The 20,028-nt window shown below is 44.2% G+C and overlaps 1 protein-coding gene across 8 annotated transcripts in view; it reads left to right on the top strand.

Annotated features, from left to right (window-relative positions):
* Positions 1-20,028, top strand: part of CNOT1 (CCR4-NOT transcription complex subunit 1) — a 66,619-nt gene that overhangs the window by 10,906 nt on the left and 35,685 nt on the right. For 5 of the 8 annotated variants that reach the window (XM_040329284.1, XM_040329288.1, XM_040329285.1 and 2 more), the window contains exons 4-25: positions 2,662-2,760; positions 2,842-2,910; positions 3,397-3,451; positions 3,545-3,748; positions 4,204-4,372; positions 5,585-5,711; positions 5,790-5,900; positions 6,013-6,183; positions 6,646-6,773; positions 6,853-7,093; positions 7,179-7,298; positions 8,256-8,378; positions 8,462-8,613; positions 8,898-9,048; positions 9,140-9,341; positions 9,442-9,570; positions 9,677-9,801; positions 12,418-12,468; positions 16,852-17,138; positions 19,007-19,085; positions 19,165-19,404; positions 19,498-19,638. In XM_040329284.1, the coding sequence (XP_040185218.1) occupies positions 2,662-2,760; positions 2,842-2,910; positions 3,397-3,451; positions 3,545-3,748; positions 4,204-4,372; positions 5,585-5,711; positions 5,790-5,900; positions 6,013-6,183; positions 6,646-6,773; positions 6,853-7,093; positions 7,179-7,298; positions 8,256-8,378; positions 8,462-8,613; positions 8,898-9,048; positions 9,140-9,341; positions 9,442-9,570; positions 9,677-9,801; positions 12,418-12,468; positions 16,852-17,138; positions 19,007-19,085; positions 19,165-19,404; positions 19,498-19,638 (3,174 nt within the window). The remainder of the gene's footprint in view (positions 1-2,661; positions 2,761-2,841; positions 2,911-3,396; positions 3,452-3,544; positions 3,749-4,203; positions 4,373-5,584; positions 5,712-5,789; positions 5,901-6,012; positions 6,184-6,645; positions 6,774-6,852; positions 7,094-7,178; positions 7,299-8,255; positions 8,379-8,461; positions 8,614-8,897; positions 9,049-9,139; positions 9,342-9,441; positions 9,571-9,676; positions 9,802-12,417; positions 12,469-16,851; positions 17,139-19,006; positions 19,086-19,164; positions 19,405-19,497; positions 19,639-20,028) is intronic. The other 3 variants (XM_040329289.1, XM_040329290.1, XM_040329286.1) reach the window with 1 other exon arrangement.

Raw genomic sequence — 20,028 nt, 5'->3', positions numbered from 1 at the left:
TGAAGGGTCAGCCTGTCAGTGCTCAGACCATACACAGCACACTGCATCAAATTGGTCTGCATGACTGTCATCCCAGAAGGAAACCTCTTGTAAAGATGATGCACAAGAAAGTCTGCAAACAGTTTGAAGACAAGCAGACTAAGGACATGGATTACTGGAACCATGTCCTTTGGTCTAATGACACCAAGATGACCGTATTTGGTTCAGATGGTGTCAAGTGTATGGCGGCAACCAGGTGAGGAGTACAAAGACAAGTGTCTTGACTACAGTCAAGAATGGTGGTGGGAGTGTCATGGTCTGGGGCTGCATGAGTGCTGCCGGCACTGGGGAGCTACAGTTTAATAAGGGGTCCATGAATGCCAACATGTACTGTGACATACTGAAGCAGAGCATGAGCACCCCATCCCTTTGGTGAATGAGCCGCAGGGCAGTATTCCAACATGACGACCCCATACATGCCTCCAAGACGACCACCACCTTGCTAAAGAAGCTGAGGGTAAAGCTCACTATCCAAGCATGTTTCCAGACCTAAACCCTATTTATTAGCTGTGGGGCACCGTCAAACGGAAGGTGGAGGAGCGCAAGATCTCCAACATCCACCAGCTCTGTGATGTCATGGAGGAGTGGAAGAGGACTCCAGTGGGAACCTGTGAAGCTCTGGTGAACTCCATGCCCAAGAGGGTTAAGGCAGTGCTGGAAAATAATGGTGGCCACACATAATAGTGAAATTTTCACTTAGGGGTGTACTCATTAATTGGTTTAGACATTAATGGCTGTGTGAGTTGTTTTGAGGGGACAACACATTTACACTGTTATACAAGCTGTACACTCACTACTTTACATTGTAGCAAAGTGTCATTTCTTCAGTGTTGTCACATGAAAAGCGAGAATAAAATTACAAAAATATGAGGGGTGTACGCACGTGTCTGGAAAATATTCACATCGCTTCACCTTTTTCCACATTTTATGTTGCAGCCTTATTCCAAAATAGATTAAATTCATTATTTTCCTAAAAATTTTACAAACACTACCCCATAATGACAACGTGAAAGAAGTTTGTTTTGAAATCCTTGCAAATGTTTTGTTTCTGCACCTTGATTGGAGTCCACCTGTGGTAAATTCAGTTGATTGGACATGATTTGGAAAGGCGCGCGCACACACACCTGTCTATATAAGGTGCTGTTAACTGTGGGACATGTCGGAGCACAAGCCATGAAGTCCAAGGAATTGTTTGGAGACCTCCTGGCCAGGATTGTATGGAGGCACAGATCTGGGGAAGGGTACAGAAACATTTCTGCAGCATTGAAGGTCCCAATGAGCACAGTGGCCTCCATCATCTGTAAATGGAATTTTGAAACTACCAGGACTCTTCCTAGAGCGGGCTGCCCGGCCAAACTGAGCAATTTGGCGGAGAAGGGCCTTAGTCAGGAAGATGACCAAGAACCCGATGGTCGCTGGCAGAGCTCTGGCTTTTCTCTGGTGGAGTGCTGCAGAGATGGAACCTTCCAGAAGAACTATCCACAATCAGGCCTGTATGGTAGAGTGGCCAGACTGAAGCCTCTCCTTTAGTAAAAGGCACATGACAGTCCACCTGGTGTTTGCCCAAGCACTCGGACCATGAGAAACAAAATTCTCTGGTCTGATGAAACGAAGATTGAACTCTTTGGCCTGAATGGCAAGCGTTACGTCATGAGGAATTCGGGGACCGCTCATCACCTACCTTCCCTACAGTAAAGCGTAGTGGTGGCAGCATCATGCTGTTGGGGATGTTTTTACGCAGCAGGAACTGGGAGATAGTCGGGATCGAGTGGAAAGATGAATACAGCAATGTACAGAGACCTCCTTGATGACTACCTGCTCCAGAATGCTTTGGACCTCGGCCTGGGGTGAAGGTTCATCTTCCAACCTAATGACCCCAAGCACGAGTGGCTACATAGCAAATCTGTGAATGTCCTTGAGTGACCCAGATTTAAACCCGATTTTGAAAGATCTCTTGATCTGAAAGCGGCTGTGCAGCGACGCTCCCCCCCATCCGACATGATGGAGCTTGTGAGGTCCCACAAATGGGAGAAACTGCCCAAAAGTGGCACCAATTGCAGCCTCCAGTTCTTTTTGAGTATGATGCTACAAGCTAGGCACAAAGGTGCTTCAACAAGGTATTGCGCAAAGGCTGTGCATACATATTTTTTATTTGCGCAGATTTCAAGTTGTCATTGTGGGGTATTGTTTGTGAAATTTGTGTGTGTGTGTGTGTGTGTGTGTGTGTGTGTGTGTGGGGGGGGGGGGTGAATTTAATCAATTTTTGAATAAGGCTGTAATGTAACAAAATTGTAGTAAGTGCTGGGAATGCTTTCTGGAAGGCACTGTATATACTGAACAATATGTATAAATGCTATGTTGTCTAGTGGATTTGCCTGTAGCCTTTCCGTGCACATCACACCAGGGCTCCATGGTCTGTGCAGTGTTGGCTGATTGTCGGTGTGCGTTGCAATATGATCGTGCCTGGTTCTAAGACACTCAGCCTTACTGTGGACCTAAACTTATTACTCCCCTTCCCCACAAAAAAAAAGCCTGCCTACTCATTTGCGACAGTGGAGTGTTTTAGTTCTGAGATGACATTTGCGCTGACCTTGTTTTCACTTGCTACTCTCTCTCTTACAGACGCAATTTCTGATTCAGGAGTGTGCGTCTCTGATCACCAAGCCTAACTTCATCTCCACCCTCTCGTACGCCATTGACAATCCATTGCACTATCAGAAGGTCAGTGTGGACACTTGCTGTTTTTTAGTTCTATAACATTCTTCATGAGCCTCTTCTCATTTATGGTTTCTTCTGTTGTAGAGCCTGAAGCCATCTCCCCACCTTTTTGCCCAGTTGAGTAAAGTTCTGAAGCTCAGCAAAGTTCAGGAGGTAAGTGGTCCAAAAGTTTTGGTGTTCTGTATTCAGTGGACAGGTTCTCGTTAAGGGCTGTACACCTAGGGGGGCCTGGGGCATTTGAGATTCCCAATGGAGAAAGGAACTGGGCACATGTGATGGTTTTGGGTGGAGAAGAGTCTGACATAGGTGACATTCAATAGTCGAGTGTGTGTATATTAATAATATTGCAAAAGTAATAAAGAACAGCTGCAATGCTTAAATTGCCCTACAAATCTAAAAGAAAATAATCAAATTGTATGCTAAAAGTAGAACCGGTATTAAAAACACTCCAAAAATTGGTAATACTAAATTTTGCATTGCTTTCCGGAGTGTTTTGGACACTTCTACTTTTTTTTTCTTCTGTTTTTGGTACAGAATAGTTTTTTTTTTTTTTTGGGCTATGCCTGGGTTTACCAGGTAGCTATTTTATTCACATACACCCCAGGTAGAGCCTAATGTGGTTACATTTCCTCATTTTAGGTGATCTTTGGCTTGGCCCTTCTGAACTCCTGCAACAGCGACCTGCGGGCCTTTGGTAAGCATTGTCATTCTCGTCCCATATAGTAGGTTGGGAATTCTTACTTTGGGTGGATTTCTTCAGTTAAACTTTTTTGCCTTGTTCCTACAGCTGCACAGTTTGTGAAGCAGAAGCTCCCTGATCTCTTGCGTTCCTACGTTGACGTGGACGTTAGTGGCAGCCAAGAAGGTGGATTCCAGGACATTGCCATAGAGGTCTTGCACCTCCTCCTCTCCAATCTCCTTTTTGGCCAGAAAGGAGCATTCGGGGTGGGACAGGAGCAGATTGTGGCATTTCTTAAAACCCTGCGCAGAGGTGAGTGCAGTAGAGAACTCGTCGGGCAGACTCGTACCCAAAAAGTTTGAGTGCTGTAATAAAATCAAAAGGGGCTTCAACAAATTGTTAGTGTAAGGGTGTGCACACTTATGCAACCAAGTTTCCATTCTTGCTTCCCTCCACCTAAAAGATTTCAGTTTATTTAACTTGGTTGTACAGTTTATAGGTCACATTAAAGGTGGATAAGGTTCTGAAATGATTTTTTAACTGAATATAAAATGTGTAGACTTTTTTTTTTTTTTTTTTCCCCCCTCTGTATATACATTTTCTACTTGACTTTTTATCTACTATTTTATTTTATGAGGTTCCCACCTGTTAGTGCCTCTTTCCCCCTCATCCTCCACCAATCCTTGTCCTCTGCTCTGTAGAAGCGTTTGCACAAATATCCATCCGTTGCTGAATTGTTTACCACAATACCACTCTCCCCCTGTCAGATTTTCCCCAGGAGCGCTGTCCGGTGGTGCTTGCACCACTCCTCTACCCTGAAAAACGGGACATCCTAATGGACCGGATTTTGTCTGATTCTGGCGGGATAACCAAGACCATGATGGACAGCTCCTTGGCAGACTTCATGCAGGAAGTGGGTTACAGCTTCTGTTCCAGGTTAGTTTGCATTAGAGATTCTGATTTACACTGCTATACACCCTTGCCTAATTCTAGCAAACGGTTGCATAAAAGCAGGGACTCTTTGTTTGCATATGTTGCAGTACATGGTCAAGTTGGCTAACTTGAAAATGTCTAGTCCCTACTCTACAGTGCAAAATGCCAAATACTTGCTTACCGCATACCTAAAATTGAATTTCACTCTCCCAGTCAACATTGACTTTTTTAATCCTTGCGCAGCTAGCGTTAGTAATTGGATTAGAATATATATTTTTATTTGTGTTTTTTGTTTGTTTTTGTGTTTGTTTGTTTTTTGGTTTGGTGTTTTATTTTCCTTTCCTGATGGACACTGTGCCAGTCCTAAGTTTTTAGGGCGAGGCTTCGGCCTAGTCAGCCGCGATCCTGGGAAAAGTCTGTGGGCGGCGTCCGGCCTCGTGGCCTTTTCCCAGGATCACTGTGACACTGTGCCAGTCCTAAGTTTTTAGGGCGAGGCTTCGGCCTAGTCAGCCGCGATCCTGGGAAAAGTCTGTGGGCGGCGTCCGGCCTCGTGCCCTTTTCCCAGGATCACTGTGGGCAGGATTTTAGGCGAGGCCGCAGCTTCGTCCTAGTCCGCGGAGCGCCGGTAATGTGGGGGGGGGGGGGAAATCGATTTGGTGTGAATCGATTTTTTGCCCTCGCAACTCGCTTTAAATTATTTTTTTTCCCCCCAGCAGACAGACACGGTTGTAGGGGGAGCTATAGAATCTGGTCATTGACATGCAAATATAAATGGACAGATGTCTGTGCTCAAATCCATATAGCTTACATATGAGGTGCTAAAGGGGGTATGATCAAATGGGTTCTGGTAGGATTTTTATTTTTTTTTGTCCTTTGCTGGCGCCATCAGTAATACTTCCCTCTGTAAAAGGATTTCACACTGAACTTGTTAACCATGGTGGTTTACAATGGGGTGTGTGTGTGTGTGTGTGTGTGTGTTTGTTTTTTTTGAGTAGGGGTCTCAACTTTCTAAACAAAGTGCTAGTTTACTGTACTGTGGCCATTGGCAGTAAAAATTGTCCTGGTGACGGGTCGGAGTAAACAGTACATCATTGGGGGGGGAGGAATGGTGTCGGCAGAAGAATAGTGCTTCGTTTAGTAGGAGGAATAGTGCCCCAAGGGCCATGCAAATGCTTCCCATGATTAATTTATCCTTGGATTTCATTTCTACCTCAGTGTGGAAGAATGCCGCAATATCATTGTCCAGTTTGGTGTCCGGGAAGTGACTGCGGTGCAGGTCGCTCGGGTCCTGGGGATGATGGCACGGACGCATTCTGGGCTCACAGATGGAATCTCCTTACAGGTCTGTCAAATACTCTGCAGCAATGGAGATGGTAAGCATGTTGCCAGCAGTCGTATTAAGTATTCATATGTCTTGCAGTCGATCTCCGCCCCTGGCAGCGGCATCTGGAGTGATGGCAAGGACAAGAACGATGGCGTGCAGGCTCACACTTGGAACGTGGAGGTTCTCATTGATGTAGTAAAAGAGCTGGTCAGTTGTGTTTGAATTTTGGCCTCTGCTGTTCTGTGTTGGCATTTTTCTTTGCTCCAGGTAACAAGTTTTTTTTTTTTTTTTTTTTTTTTTTTTTTTTTTTCTCCGGCAGAATCCCAACCTGAACTTCAAGGAAGTGACATACGAGCTGGATCATCCAGGATACCTGATACGTGACAGCAAGGGGCTCCAGACTGTAGTATATGGCATCCAGAGGGGGCTTGGCATGGATGTATTTCCAGTTGATCTCATTTATAGGCCTTGGAAACATGCAGAGGGCCAGGTGAGGATCTGTCCTATTTCTTTCACCATTGGAGAGACTGTTGCTTTTGATTTAATATTTACTGTAATTAGCGGCTCACTGGAGAGGAGGTAGGTGGGAGGGCTATTTCAAGTAAAGACCTTGACAGCTGCAGGCAGGCCTATGCTGGTACTGGGAGTAGCATTGCTACTATTGTGTCAGGTCTTAAAAATAACTTGGCAGTGAGTTGACCACAGGTACAGAAGGGCAGAACTCGCCTTGTAATTGGTCTACTGAGCTGTCAGATACAGCTATGCCAATAGTGCTGTGTTTGTCAGGAGGGGCCCACTGGAGGACTGCATGTATGCCAAGTGGTGATCTGGGTGCCACAAATCGATATTGCATGCCTGCCCTAAACGTGTGCTTTAGGTTTCTAGGCTGAAGATGGCACATACAGCTACAGAGAATTCTGGTGTTTGCTCATTGAAATTTTGTGTCTTTCAGCTTTCCTTCATCCAGCATTCCTTGATGAATCCGGACGTCTTTTGCTTTGCGGACTACCCTTGCCATGCTGTTGCAACTGACATCCTAAAGGCTCCACCAGAAGATGACAATCGGGAGATAGCTACATGGTAACTGTAGATTTTGTGATGTATTAAGTTTGTGATTGGTCTGTGTGTGTGTTGTCTGACACGTCCTCGTCCCTTTCAGGAAAAGTTTGGATCTGATAGAGTCCCTGCTTCGGCTGGCTGAGGTGGGCCAATATGAACAGGTCAAACAGCTCTTCAGCTACCCCATCAAACACTGTCCAGACATGCTGGTCCTGGCTCTGCTCCAGATCAACACTTCCTGGCATACCCTAAGACACGAGCTCATCTCTACTCTGATGCCGATCTTTCTGGGTAACCATCCAAACTCCGCCATCATTTTGCACTATGCATGGCACGGCCAGGTATGTGCACCTTTTGTAAACATAATGCATGTTTTTTGTTTTATGGGGGATTGAAAGTTGACTGTTTTTCATACTTCTGCCACAGGGCCAGTCTCCCTCCATCCGCCAGCTGATCATGCATGCCATGGCAGAGTGGTATATGCGAGGTGAGCAGTATGATCAGGCCCGCCTGTCTCGTATACTTGATGTGGCCCAGGACTTGAAGGTAAGGAGATGTATTGTGGCTCACACTAAATTTCCAAAGATCTGATCCTGGCATCTCAATTGCTTGACTAGTTTCACATTTTCTTACTTGTACTTGGAGAATGTAAATATGAATGTGGCTGCTGTGGGGTGGGAAATTTTTATTTTTTTAAGGGGTTGTAAAGGTAAAAAAATGTTTTCCCTAAATAGCTTCCTTAACCTTAGTGCAGTCGTTTCACTTACCTAATCCTTCCTTTTTGCTTTTAAATGTCCTTATTTCTTCTGAGAAATCCTCACTTCCTGTTCCTGTCTGTAACTCCACACAGTAATGAGAGGCTTTCTCCCTGGTGTGGAGAAAGCCTCTTGAGGGGAAGGGGGCAAGCAAGAGTGTCGGGAAACCCACTAACACACAGCTCCTTTCTCTATCTGCAAAGTAGTGTCCTGACACTCCTGCTTCCCCCCCCCCCCCCTCCCCAAGAGGCTCGCTCCACACCTGGGAGAGCCTCGCATTACTGTGTGTAGTTACAAACAGAAGAACTGGAAGTGAGGATTTCTCAGAAAAAATAAGGACCTTCTAAAAGCAAAATGGAAGGATGAGGTAAGTGAGGAAGGTCTGCACTAAGGTAAAGGAAGCTATTTAGGGGGACTTTTTTTTATTTTATTTATATAACCTTTACAGCCCCTTTTTAAGCCCTAGATTGTCAGAAGCAACTACAAATTGTGCTGTGTGTGTAAAAAATAAGTGTGTGTGTGTGTGTGTGTGTGTGTGTGTGTGTGTATGTATATATATATATATATATATATATATATATATATATATATATATATATATATATATATATATATATATATATATATATATATATATGTATGTGTGTGTGTATATATACACACACATACACGTTTTTGTTTGGTGTGTGGTTCCTCCCCATTTACTACAGTATTCTTTGTAAGTTGAATGATCTCTCCGCTTCTCTAGGCCTTGTCAATGCTGCTGAACGGTACTCCATTTGCCTTTGTTATTGATCTTGCTGCACTTGCTTCACGCCGGGAATACCTCAAACTGGACAAATGGCTGACGGATAAAATACGGGAACATGGGGTGAGTGGTGATTTGCCCTCTAGTAGGTCACAATTCTATATTTTGTGTTGCAGAGCTGTGAATTTCATGTTCTCCATTTTCAGGAGCCCTTTGTCCAAGCCTGCATGACTTTCCTCAAACGGCGCTGTCCTTCCATACTAGGCGGCATGGCTCCCGAGAAAGACCAACCGAAAAGCGCACAGCTTCCTCCTGAAACTCTGGCCACGATGCTAGCATGCCTTCAGGCTTGTGCAGGGTAGGTCTTTGTGTTCATTTGGTCTCGAATGCTTTGTATGTGTACATTTTGTCTCGGATGCAGTGTGTGGGTCTGTATCTGTACATTGGTGTGAGTTGTAGTTTGGGTAAGAACGTTGGGCCGGACACAGTGCTTGTGGGGTGGGTCCGTATGTATAAATTTCTGGGTGGTCTGTTATATGCGTGACACTAGCATTTAATATGGTGGGTCCTGTCTATAAAGGACTCTCGTTTTATGGTATATGTTTTTAATTCTCTCTCCCTATACTTCTCTCTTCCTTGCAGGAGTGTGTCCCAGGAGCTTTCTGAAACCATCCTTACCATGGTGGCCAACTGCAGCAATGTGGTGAACAAGGCACGGCAGCCTCCTCCGGGAGTTATGCCGAAAGGTCGTCCTCCCAGTACGAGCAGTCTGGACGCCATTTCTCCGGTACAGGTAATGTAGCCCTGCACTATATGGGTGTGCATGCATGCAGAGTAGTTCTGTTCAGTGGAAATAGTCACTTTTTATTTTTTTATTTCTTTAGATCGACCCTTTGGCTGCAATGGCCTCTCTCAACATTGGTGGTTCTGCTGCTCCTCACACACAGACCCTTCCAGCTTTCCCTCCCAATCTGGGCTCGGCTTTCAGCACGCCACAGTCACCAGCCAAGGCATTTCCCCCTCTCACGACTCCAAACCAATCTACTGCTTTTAGTGGCCTCAGTGGTCTCGCCTCGCAGCTGCCAGGTACTTGGATGGGGGATGTTAAATCGCTCTTTACTGTCAGCATTTATGTTGTATGTGGATGGCACCAAGCTTCATTCTGATTTTTGCTGCTTCTATGCAGGTGGACTTGGAACAGGCAGTCTAACTGGAATGAGCACTGGAGGCCTGGGCCTTCCTGCTGTGAATACTGACCCGTTTGGACAGAGGAAACTCAGCACTTCAGGGCTCAGTCAGCCAACATTCCAGCAGAGTAAGTTTTTTTATTTTTTATTTTATTTTTTTTTATTTATTTTTGAGCTTTATCTGTCCATAAACGGCAACCCAGATCCTCCTCTAATTCTTCTGTCTTCCACCAGCGGACCTGTCTCAGGTATGGCCAGAAGCAAACCAGCACTTTACTAAAGAAATTGATGATGAAGCAAACAGCTACTTCCAGCGTATCTACAACCAGCCCCCGCACCCCACAATGTCGGTGGATGAGGTACGTTGCTGAGTAGTGATTCTACACCTCCTGGGGTCTCCTTGCATTAGAACCTCCCCCCTCCCCTCATCTGATGCTGTTCTTTCCACTTAAAGCGGAACTAATCCCTCCCTATCCTTTTTAGCCAAGGAATTTGACACCTGTCATTTGATGGTTTTACAGTTTTGAAAGCACAAGCAAGTGTGACAATTGGCATTCTGTGAATATGTGTGGGGTGGTGGTGTGTCTGTTTGTTTTTTTTATTTATTAAAACGTTTTAATTTACATGCAAACCTTAAGTAACATTTACCCTTTGAACCCTCCCCCAACCCTTTTTATAAAAGAATATATTACTAACCTAACTTTTGCTTTATAAATGTGCTCATTCCAATTGCTATATTTGTCCCACCTACCAACATTTCCAGCAAACTCCTTCCTAATCAGTGTCCCTGTTTACACCATTATTCACTTATTCATAAGTCTTTCTGCAGTTACCCCCCTACTTCTTACGCACTCATAAATTCCCTTGATTATTTCTCCTTAATACATCACTCTTTATCTAACCCATTTATTGTTGCCTTTTTTCTTTACATCTTAAATATACCTCTTCCCTTAGATTAAAATCCCTTTCTGTTTTTTTATTTATATATTCTTCTGGTTTCCTTTATAACTTTTATCCATTCTCCACATGTTGGGGGTGTCATCAACTGCCATCTCCATGCAATTAATTTTCTTGCTATCTGTGTGTTACCAGGGGCACCCTTTTCCTTCCGCATAACCCAACACACATAGCCTTGCCTCCTAGGTCTGGGGATGTCACAAAGACTGAGGTTTTTGGTGCCCAAAGCTTCTCCCCAGTATTGGTGCAATTTTGGGTGTCTCCAAACCAAACTGAGGGGGTATAGTGCACACTGTACAACAAGTATAGATGTGACCCTAAGAGGGGGACATTGACGCTAATGGGCCCAGTTCCAGTATTCACCTCCATTCTTCCTCTGTTTTCTTCCTATGTCTTCCTCCCACCTCTTCCTACTTGGAAGCTCTTCTATCCCTCTGCCATTTTACATAATTGCAAATATATCCCAGAGATTAAGCACTTCGAAATGTTTGCATCTATCACTTTAGAGGAGAGGTGCATTACTCCATTCTAATACTTGTGTTTTAAACTGCGTCCCCAAAGCATGTTTAATCTACAGAGATTTCTAAAGACAAATTTGGGATATCGTATTCCCTAAGCTCTAGGAATACTTTTAACGCCCACTCTTTATATAATATATATATATATATATATATATATATATATATATATATATATATATATATATATATATATATATGTAATATTGTGCTGCAATTTCCCATTCTTCAAATTTACCTGTTCTCTGTTCTTCATGTAATTCTTCCAAAAGGGGGGGGGGGGGGGGTTTTTATAAATCCATGGTATCCCATTAAGGTCTTGGCTGTTTCCCATACTTGAACCATCAATTCCAGTGTTGGGCCCCTAACAGAGGGAATTTGCCTCCACTACTGTAATATGGGATGTGTTTTTAATGGCACAATTTTTTTTTATTTTCACGGTTGCCCAATTTAGTACTTATTATTCCGGAAGCAATACCCCCCCCCCCCCCCCCATACTGTTTATAGATTTCCACACTGGAACACCATCCGGTCCAGGGGATTTTTGATTTGCCATGGCCGCTACTGCCTGTTCTTCCAGGGTTATAGGGGCATCCCATATCCTTCCTTGAAAGGGTTGGGACGTAAAAATTTGTTCATAATACCCTTCTGTGATGTGTATATGAAGAAACCCTGCCCTTTGTTCTAATTGCAGGGATAATGGAGAAGGAGGGGGTGTTATTTTTTTTTAATGTTTTTTTTTTTTTTATATATAAACTGAGCCAACATACGCCCCACACTTCCCCAAATTGGCTCTGTTTTTTAAAGAGCCACTTATTCTCTGCTTTCTTTAGCACAGTTTGATATTCATTTTTGATTAGCTGACCATTCCTTAAGCTTATCGGGTCCTCCAAATATTTTTCTGCCTTATCTCTCAATAGCCTCTTCCTTTTCTTTGGTCTGTCTCTTTATCTTTGATACTTGCTGGATTAGTATGCCCCGGAGATATGCTTTTAAGAGCATCCCATATCGCCCCTGCTGAGGCCAGAACAGTGTTTGTCACAACAAACGGCTTTAAAAGCCATCAACGCCTCATCTGGTTTTTCCATTAATTCCATCCAGAACTGGCTTGTTTTCCATTCACCTGGACGGCGATCAATTCTGCAGAGTGTGGAGTGTGTTCTGTTCTGGAGAAACAAGAACATTGCTGACCGTTCGGATTCCGCACTCTCCAGATGTCCATCAACCCAACCCCCCCCCCAAAAGTTGCGACAACTAACTGTTGGATAACACAATCTATTGGTGACCCCGATGAGAACCTTTCCATGACCATATTGAAATCCCCCACTAAAATGACCGTTATATTGGTCTTATCTATCATAAACTCTATTTAATCTGTGTAGGATCTCGGCTTTTAAATGGTGGTGGGATATATATGTTAGCAAGAACATGAATCTTGTCTTCTATAGAGCAATGCAAAAAATATAACGACCCTGTTCATCTATATTAATCTGCCTACAGGAGAACACCACCCCCGTTCCAACCAGGATGCTCACTGCTCTTGAATATGAGGTATGAACAGAGTGCTATTGATATTGATTCTGAAAATCCCTCTTTTTTTATTAAGTTTTTTTTTTTTTGTTTTGTTTTTTATCATTGTGGACTTGGTGAGATGTTTCTCCTGTAGGCAGAATACCACCTATACCAAGGATATGCAATTAGCGGACCTCCAGCTGTTGCAGAACTACAATTCCCATGAGGCATTGCATGACACCCAGTGGCAGAGGCATGATGGAACTTGTAGTTTTGCAACAGCTGGAGGTCCGCTGATTACATATCCCTGACCTATACCTTGTATGCACCTGCTGTAGAAAAGACTGCAATTCTCAACTGGATCCGCCATTCCTGAGCAGATGGGTTTAGTTCCACTTTAAGGCATGCCATGTATAACTGTCGCAGCTGTTTCTGCTCTCAACCAAACTGTGAAACATCTACTGGCCTGGTAACTTAACTGATCAGACGTGCAGCACAATGGCAGTTGCAGATCATACGTAGGCTGAAAATCAGGCGAACATTTTCGTCCAAAGTATTTTCGTATAGTGTGTGCACCACTTTCAACAGATTTCGAATTTTCATACGAAAATTTCCGAAGGGTCAAACTCCAAACATGTTCTCGTACGGGAACAAACTATTTTTGTACAAGAAAAATCCGAAAAGGGATTGATCATAAACAACAAAAAAGCCGTTATTGTACAAGCATTTTTGTGAGAATATTTGTTTGAATTTCCATTCATCGGTTCCAATTTGCTGTGAAACGTCGCAAAAAAAAAAAATCACCCGATTTCCTTGTGTAACCCACTTAAGATGGGGGCTTCCTTTTGTTGTAAAGGATAGAGGCTTTAGTTTTCTGCTTTAAACCCTTGTGCTTTTGAAGGGTTAAGCGTGATATTAACCACAGTACCCAGGCCAACTTTCAACGTTGTCACACTTTGCATTATTTATTATTGCATTGACCAAAGCGGGTACAGTGTTACCATAGTAACCCTGTACTACTCTGAGGAGGTGATCATGTCATATATGACCTATTCCCAGAACAGCGCTCCCACCCGGCCATCATTTTTACAATTGGCTGGGTGGGAAGGTGCCAACACTTGTTTGGACACCCGCATATATTCCCTTGGTGGAGTACCTGAGGGGTGTGGGGGGTTTTCTCCACCCAAAAATTTAACTTCTGATTTAAGGGAAGGTGACCCCCTGACATGCCGCATTTGGCATGTTATATATTTTTTTTTTTTGTGGGGGGGGGAGCGGAAACCCTCTAGAAGGTTCCAGCTCACTTTTCCTCCCAGGGCGCCAGAAGGAATTTCACCCCTCCCGGCAATCTGGGTCGTGTCCCAGATTGCACGGCCAATTACGGCATGCAGTGCGCGTGTGCCAGGCTGTGAAGCCACAGCTGGGTGCCCACAGTCATGGTGCCGCAGAGAAGAGCGTGGCTTCGTAAGCCTGCATCGCTGGGACCAGTGAGTGTCCGATTTAATAAAAGTCAGCAGCTACACTTTTTGTAGCTGCTGACATTTTATATTGGTGGAACTCTGGTTTAACTAGGGCCACAGGAGCTCTTGGATGTGGCCAAGCAGTCCTCTCTAGCACAGCGTTGTCCGTGCTCCTATGGAGCACAGGTGCCTATCTCTTCTCTTGCTCTTCCTTCCACATTTTAAAAACATTTTAGCTTTGTGGTTGGCTGGCCTGTGACTTCACTCCTGTGCACAAGGAGTCCCATCATGGCACAGAGCAGTGCTGCAAATGTACACTCATGCACAGCTCAGTATATAAAAACACTGACTAGCAGGGATGAGGGTTTGACGAGTAGAGACTGGTAATGACATCATGAATATGCCCTTACCCAGAAGTTGGGCAAATTGGTGTACAAGGAAGACGGAGGATGCAGCCGTAAACAGAAATGTTTCTGCACTGTGGAAGGAATGATTTATTGTCCTGTGCTTAATTTAACTAAACTGTATTGCATTTTTGTACAACCTCTTTCCAAGTTTTGCTCTCATTTGATGTCTGTCTAACCTTCCTTCCCCCTCCAGTGAGAATTTGGCTCTGTTGGGCACCATTCTGGTTCTAGATTTGAAAACGTAACTTCTGAATTTCTGCCACTTTGTTTTGAGGAAATGGCAGTTTGTGTCATGTGAAAAGTATGGGAATGATTTCATAATTATCAACTAATTAATACATAATTTTCCTGTGGGAGTTCACCAAGAGGGCCGGCACACGCTCAAATGGCCAAACATGGGGGGGACTACAAGAGTCAAGACCCAGCCTGTCACCCAGTCGGCAGTTGGTAGAAGAATCGCAGGATTCAAAATGCAGGAACAAAATAATAAAAAGCGAAAAAATCTTGAGTACAGGGACTCCAGAGCGCCTGTCCTATCCTGACGTTGGGCAAAAAGAAAATGGAGCTGCTAGAGCAGGGTGTGGGTTATACCCGGGGAACCACGCCCCCTGGGAGGAGCTGCACTGAGGAAAGTGTTTTTTACACTTTAAAGTGCTTTGTTTCTGCCTAACTCTCCTAGAAGGAAGCGGATATAACCCTAAGGTCAAAGGCTGCTGTGTCCGTCCATGAACTCAGAGAAATGGATTTTACGGTGAGTACAAAAATCCTATTTTTGTTCACTAAAGGACACAGCCATATTCATGATGGATGTTGCCACCTACATCCTGAGTGTAACAAAACTAAAAGCACCCCCAAATCTGCAGTAAGGAGTTAAGCTATTGCTTAGCATCTCAGGAGTTAGGACTTGCTTTGTCTGGTGTCGGCACCACTTGTCTTTTTAGTAAGACAGCTCAAATCTTGGCTCTTATGCCTACGCAGGTTAGCAATGGTGGGCTACCTGCACGACCTGTAAAGAGTCTGCATCAGACTTCTCAGGAGAGCTTCATCAGTCAAGACATGGGAACAGTGTTTTTCAATTTCAGTCCTTAAGGCGCACCAACAGGTAATGTTTTCAAGAGTTCCCACAGATAAAACAGCTGTGGTGATTACTAAGGCATGAAACTGATCAAATCACCTGTGCAAAATAATGGAAAGCTTTAAAACATGACCTGCTGGTGCGCCCTTGAGCACTGGAATTGAGACACTGCATTGGAGGAATCCGTGTTTTCATCTCCTTGCTTGGGGTACCCTGGACTTATTCTGGACACCACCTTGACCAGGATTTTCCTTCTGCTGAACAAATTTCAAAAGCCTCTCCATGTCTTAATTTCTTTGCGTATCACGTCCGTCCATTTTTCTGTAAGTATTTGGGGTCTTGTGGCTTCTTTCAAAGCAGACGCTTATGCACAACACTGTTCCAGACCTCCCAAGGGAATGATTTGTTGTAGCAAGGGACTTTCCCAGGCTTCAATTTGTGGCACCATGAAACGAACCTTATAAAAACGTTTATGGTACAAATATTTAAAAACCGTTAACAAGGTACGATGCCATACAACAATGGGTTCACATAAAACAATCCAATGAAGACTTGTATCACACTGTAGTGTCAACAGACAAATCTTCAGGAGCGTGTGGGGAAATCTGAGAAAAATAGTCAAAGTCAGACTTCCCACAGAGAGGGATACTGACAAATGGAACAGATTTCTGGCATCGATTGGAATTTTCTCCTCAGTTGGCGGATCATTGCCAGACTCGAGTCTCTTCGGGTGAGGTTTTTTATTTTTTTCCTCATCAGAAGTTAGAGCAGTCTTGTGACTTCTATTGGAGTCTGGTTAAAGCTTGTAGGAGTTTCCTTCTCCCACAGTTATCCATTGTATGACCCCCTGACCTTCTGTCTGGACAGTGCTGATATAACAATTGGTTATAACAAGCGGGTGGGTTTAGTAACACTTTAAGTCTGCGGAGGTATTTGCTCCCTGGTGGGCTTTATCATTTTTAATTTACATCTGAGTTTTCTGGTGCTTTGGGTGGGCAGCTATCACTTCTGGTCTTGGGCTCCTTCAGCTACAGAGTAGCATGCAGCTTCTGTGCCCGTCCCTCTCCTGCCCATATGGCGTGCTTTGTATTATGTGAACTTATTCACAAATACAAAGTCTTCTGTGAATGAGCAGCAGAGGGGCGGGACTTTTAGTTCTGCAGTTTGTGAGACGTGTCTCTCTCCTGTGCAAGCCCTGGGGGTATAGTGATGGCTGTGCTTTCCGAGTGCCATAAAACTGTTGGATGAAAATTTATAGAGACAAGTCCGCACGGGTGACATGCACTTTGTTGGGCTATCACATTTTACAAGTGGCTGAATTCATGGAGGTCTGGTTCAGTAATTTGGGTTTCTCCCTCTTTTTTGGTGTGCTCTCGTTTTTATGTCTTTAATTTAGGTGTGTGTGTTTTGTACAATTGACTCTCTGCCTACTGCGCATTTTAGATTTTATGTTCTCACTCATCACTTTGCTATCTTGCAGGTATTGGAAATGCTGCAGAGGTTTAAGGACTCCAACATAAAGCGGGAGCGTGAAGTCTTCAACTGCATGCTGCGCAATTTGTTTGAAGAGTATCGTTTCTTCCCTCAGTACCCAGACAAGGAGTTGCATATTACCGCCTGTTTGTTTGGTGGCATCATTGAAAAAGGACTAGTGACATACATGGCTTTAGGACTGGCACTGCGCTATGTACTGGAAGCACTGCGCAAACCTTATGGATCCAAAATGTATTTCTTTGGCATCGCTGCACTAGATAGGTTCAAAAACAGGTATGTCTGTCTCCTGTACAGGGAAACTTTGGTGTTTCCAGCATGGTGTGAAGATAGACATGCTGGACAGATTATATGGAAAGCTGAAAAACTTTGATTTGCATAGCCTGCTGGATTCTGCATTGTATAGCCATTGGGCAATTAAGCCGCAAATTAACGCATTGAGAAAATAGAAGTGCCCTTTTTGCCCAGTCATGCATATGTGGGTTGTGTGGCCATGCCTCCTTCTTGGCCTTAAGCGTTTAGTTCAATTTCACCAAAAACGAATGCTGGAAGTGGTGCTTGTAGATACAAAACGAATGCTGGAAGTGGTGCTTGTAGATACAAAACAAACACTGACACTTCAACCAAAGTTGGATAATGCCTTGGTATAGGCCATGTATGTTCCTTGCAAAGCCTGAAAAGCTCCCAGAGGTGGCATCCCGTCCCGACATTGCTAAGAGCAACCCCCCCATGTTTGGGAGGTATGTACATGGCATCCTATGCAAGGGCATTATTCAACTTTCTAGGTCAAGCTGCACAGTTTAGATATGGGCAGTCTGCTTGGAAGTTTTTGGGTGAAGGTGAACTAACTTTTTTTAAATCTATCAAAGGCTCTGTTTCCCTGATGTAGTAAGGGGTCGCTGGACAGTGGAGCAGGTAAGTGTATGTTAAAAGCCAGCAGCTATGCTTTGTAGCTGCTGACTTATAATAAACATAAAAAAAAAAAGGCCGGAACTCCGCTTTAATACATGGAGATGCACCAATGGGTATTGAACTGTGACAGAGTGGTCAACTATAAGACCCCTTTCCCACTGAGGCAGTTTTCAGGTGCTTGTGCTAGAAATGGCACCTGAAAAATGCCTCCCATTCTCTACATTGGGTGCTTTTATACCCAGGCAGTGTGCTTGCAGGGCGTTTGGGAAAAGTTCTACAAGCAACATCGTTGGGATGGGTTAGGAGCACTGTATACAGTGCTCCCAAAATGCCCCTTCCCATTGCAATGAATAAGAAGTGCCTGAAAGCGATTCGAAAACACATATATTTTTTTTTTTTTTTGTGTGTGGAAAAGCGCAGCTTAAACAGTGCTAAAACAAGCTGCTCTTTAGCGTGAACGGCTGCAGCTTTCAGTGTGAAAGCAGCCTAAACAAAAAATACTATTGACAAACCTGTTTTATAGACCACAGGCCATATAACTCGTGGGCCTTGCATCAGGCCAACTACTGTATGACCCTTCTGCTGAATGTACAAGCAGGACTGCCCCTACCCACCCAACTACCGAGGCAAGCCTTAGACTGCTATAGATAGCGAGAGATTGAATGAAAAATAGAATGTGTGTGTGTGTATAATATATAGATGGAGATTATAGATATATAATTTTCTCTATAAAATAATCTCTCGCAATCTATAGCTCTATCTCTATCAAGTGTAGCAGCATCATCTCCTTTGAGGGATAAGCACAACTGAATTGCGATTGGCTCTGTGCTGCCCCTCCCACTCTCTAGGTGCAATGCCAGGCAGTTACTTGAGAAGGAAGACCCATGAACTAGGAGAGCTCTCAACGGCATCCTTGCAGTTAATTGAGAAATACAATCGGACTACAAGTGCCATCATCCATTGCGGCTATTGATTCACCAGAAACTGAGGCTGTTGTGTGGGTGGAGCCCTGCCTGGCTGCACTGTCTTTTAAATTGGGACGGCTTGTTGCGAGAGAGAGGATCTCCTTCCTCCTCCCTGTGAGGGTGGGTGGTGATCAGGGGAAGGGGTGGTGGGGCGGCATGCTGAACATGTTACACTTGTATTTAAGGTTTAATGTTCAGAAAGGTGAACTTGGCCTTTAAGAGTTTGGTTTTGATGATTATCTCTAACACTAAATGTATGATTTGCAGGTTGAAGGACTATCCTCAGTACTGTCAGCACTTGGCTTCCATCAGTCACTTTATTCAGTTCCCTCATCATTTGCAGGAGGTAAGTTCTCCTACTGTCCAATACTCTGTTCTCTTTCTCCTTGTTTTGCATGACCAACCTGTGCTTCCTTTCCCTTCAGTACATAGAGTATGGTCAGCAGTCTCGGGACCCTCCGGTCAAGATGCAGGGATCTATCACCACCCCAGGCAGTATTGCACTTTCACAAGCCCAGGCTCAGGCACAAGCCCAGGCCCCTGCCAAAGCTCCTCTTCCTGGCCCCGTAAGCACCAATACAGTTACCACATCTACCGCCACAACCTCAGCCAAAACTGTTACCATCACCAGACCCACTGGCGTCAGTTTCAAGAAGGATGTACCGGTAAGACTTCTGTTATGGGTTAGATAATCCTTGTGGTGTCTGTCTTCTCCATCCTGGGGCCCCTTACAATATCATACATTGTCCTTCCTTCAGCCATCCATCAACACTACCAACATAGACACACTTCTAGTGGCTACTGACCAGGCAGAGAGAACTGTGGAACCACCTGAGAATGTGCAAGAGAAAATCGCCTTCATATTCAATAACCTGTCGCAGTCCAACATGACACAGAAGGTAAGACCATAGAGGGACTCTTCTAATGCGGTGAGGGGGCAGGGACCCTCGTGTTATGACAGGCCTTCTGTGTATTTTGCCATGGATAAGGTCTGTCTGGCATGCTTTCTGATCACATTCTGTAAATTTGTCACTCGTGTTCATGTAGAATTATAGAATTAACTTGACAATTGTTTATGGTCTAAGCAAGAATTCTAATTCTAAAAGAAGGAACGTGATTCTGTACTGTAGAACCAGTGAGCTATAGTGTGGGGGTAACTACCTCTGAGCTGTTCACAATAGACAGAGCCAGTCAAGTTTGGACCCTTAAAGAGAAATTCTAGGCTACAAATGCTGTAACGGCTGACTTTAAATACGAGAACTTGCCTGTTCAGGGACCCAATGGTGTCA

Source organism: Rana temporaria, chromosome 11 (genome assembly GCF_905171775.1).
Source record: "Rana temporaria chromosome 11, aRanTem1.1, whole genome shotgun sequence".
NCBI classification, from domain to species: domain Eukaryota; kingdom Metazoa; phylum Chordata; class Amphibia; order Anura; family Ranidae; genus Rana; species Rana temporaria.
This window is presented reverse-complemented; position numbering and strand designations above follow the sequence as displayed.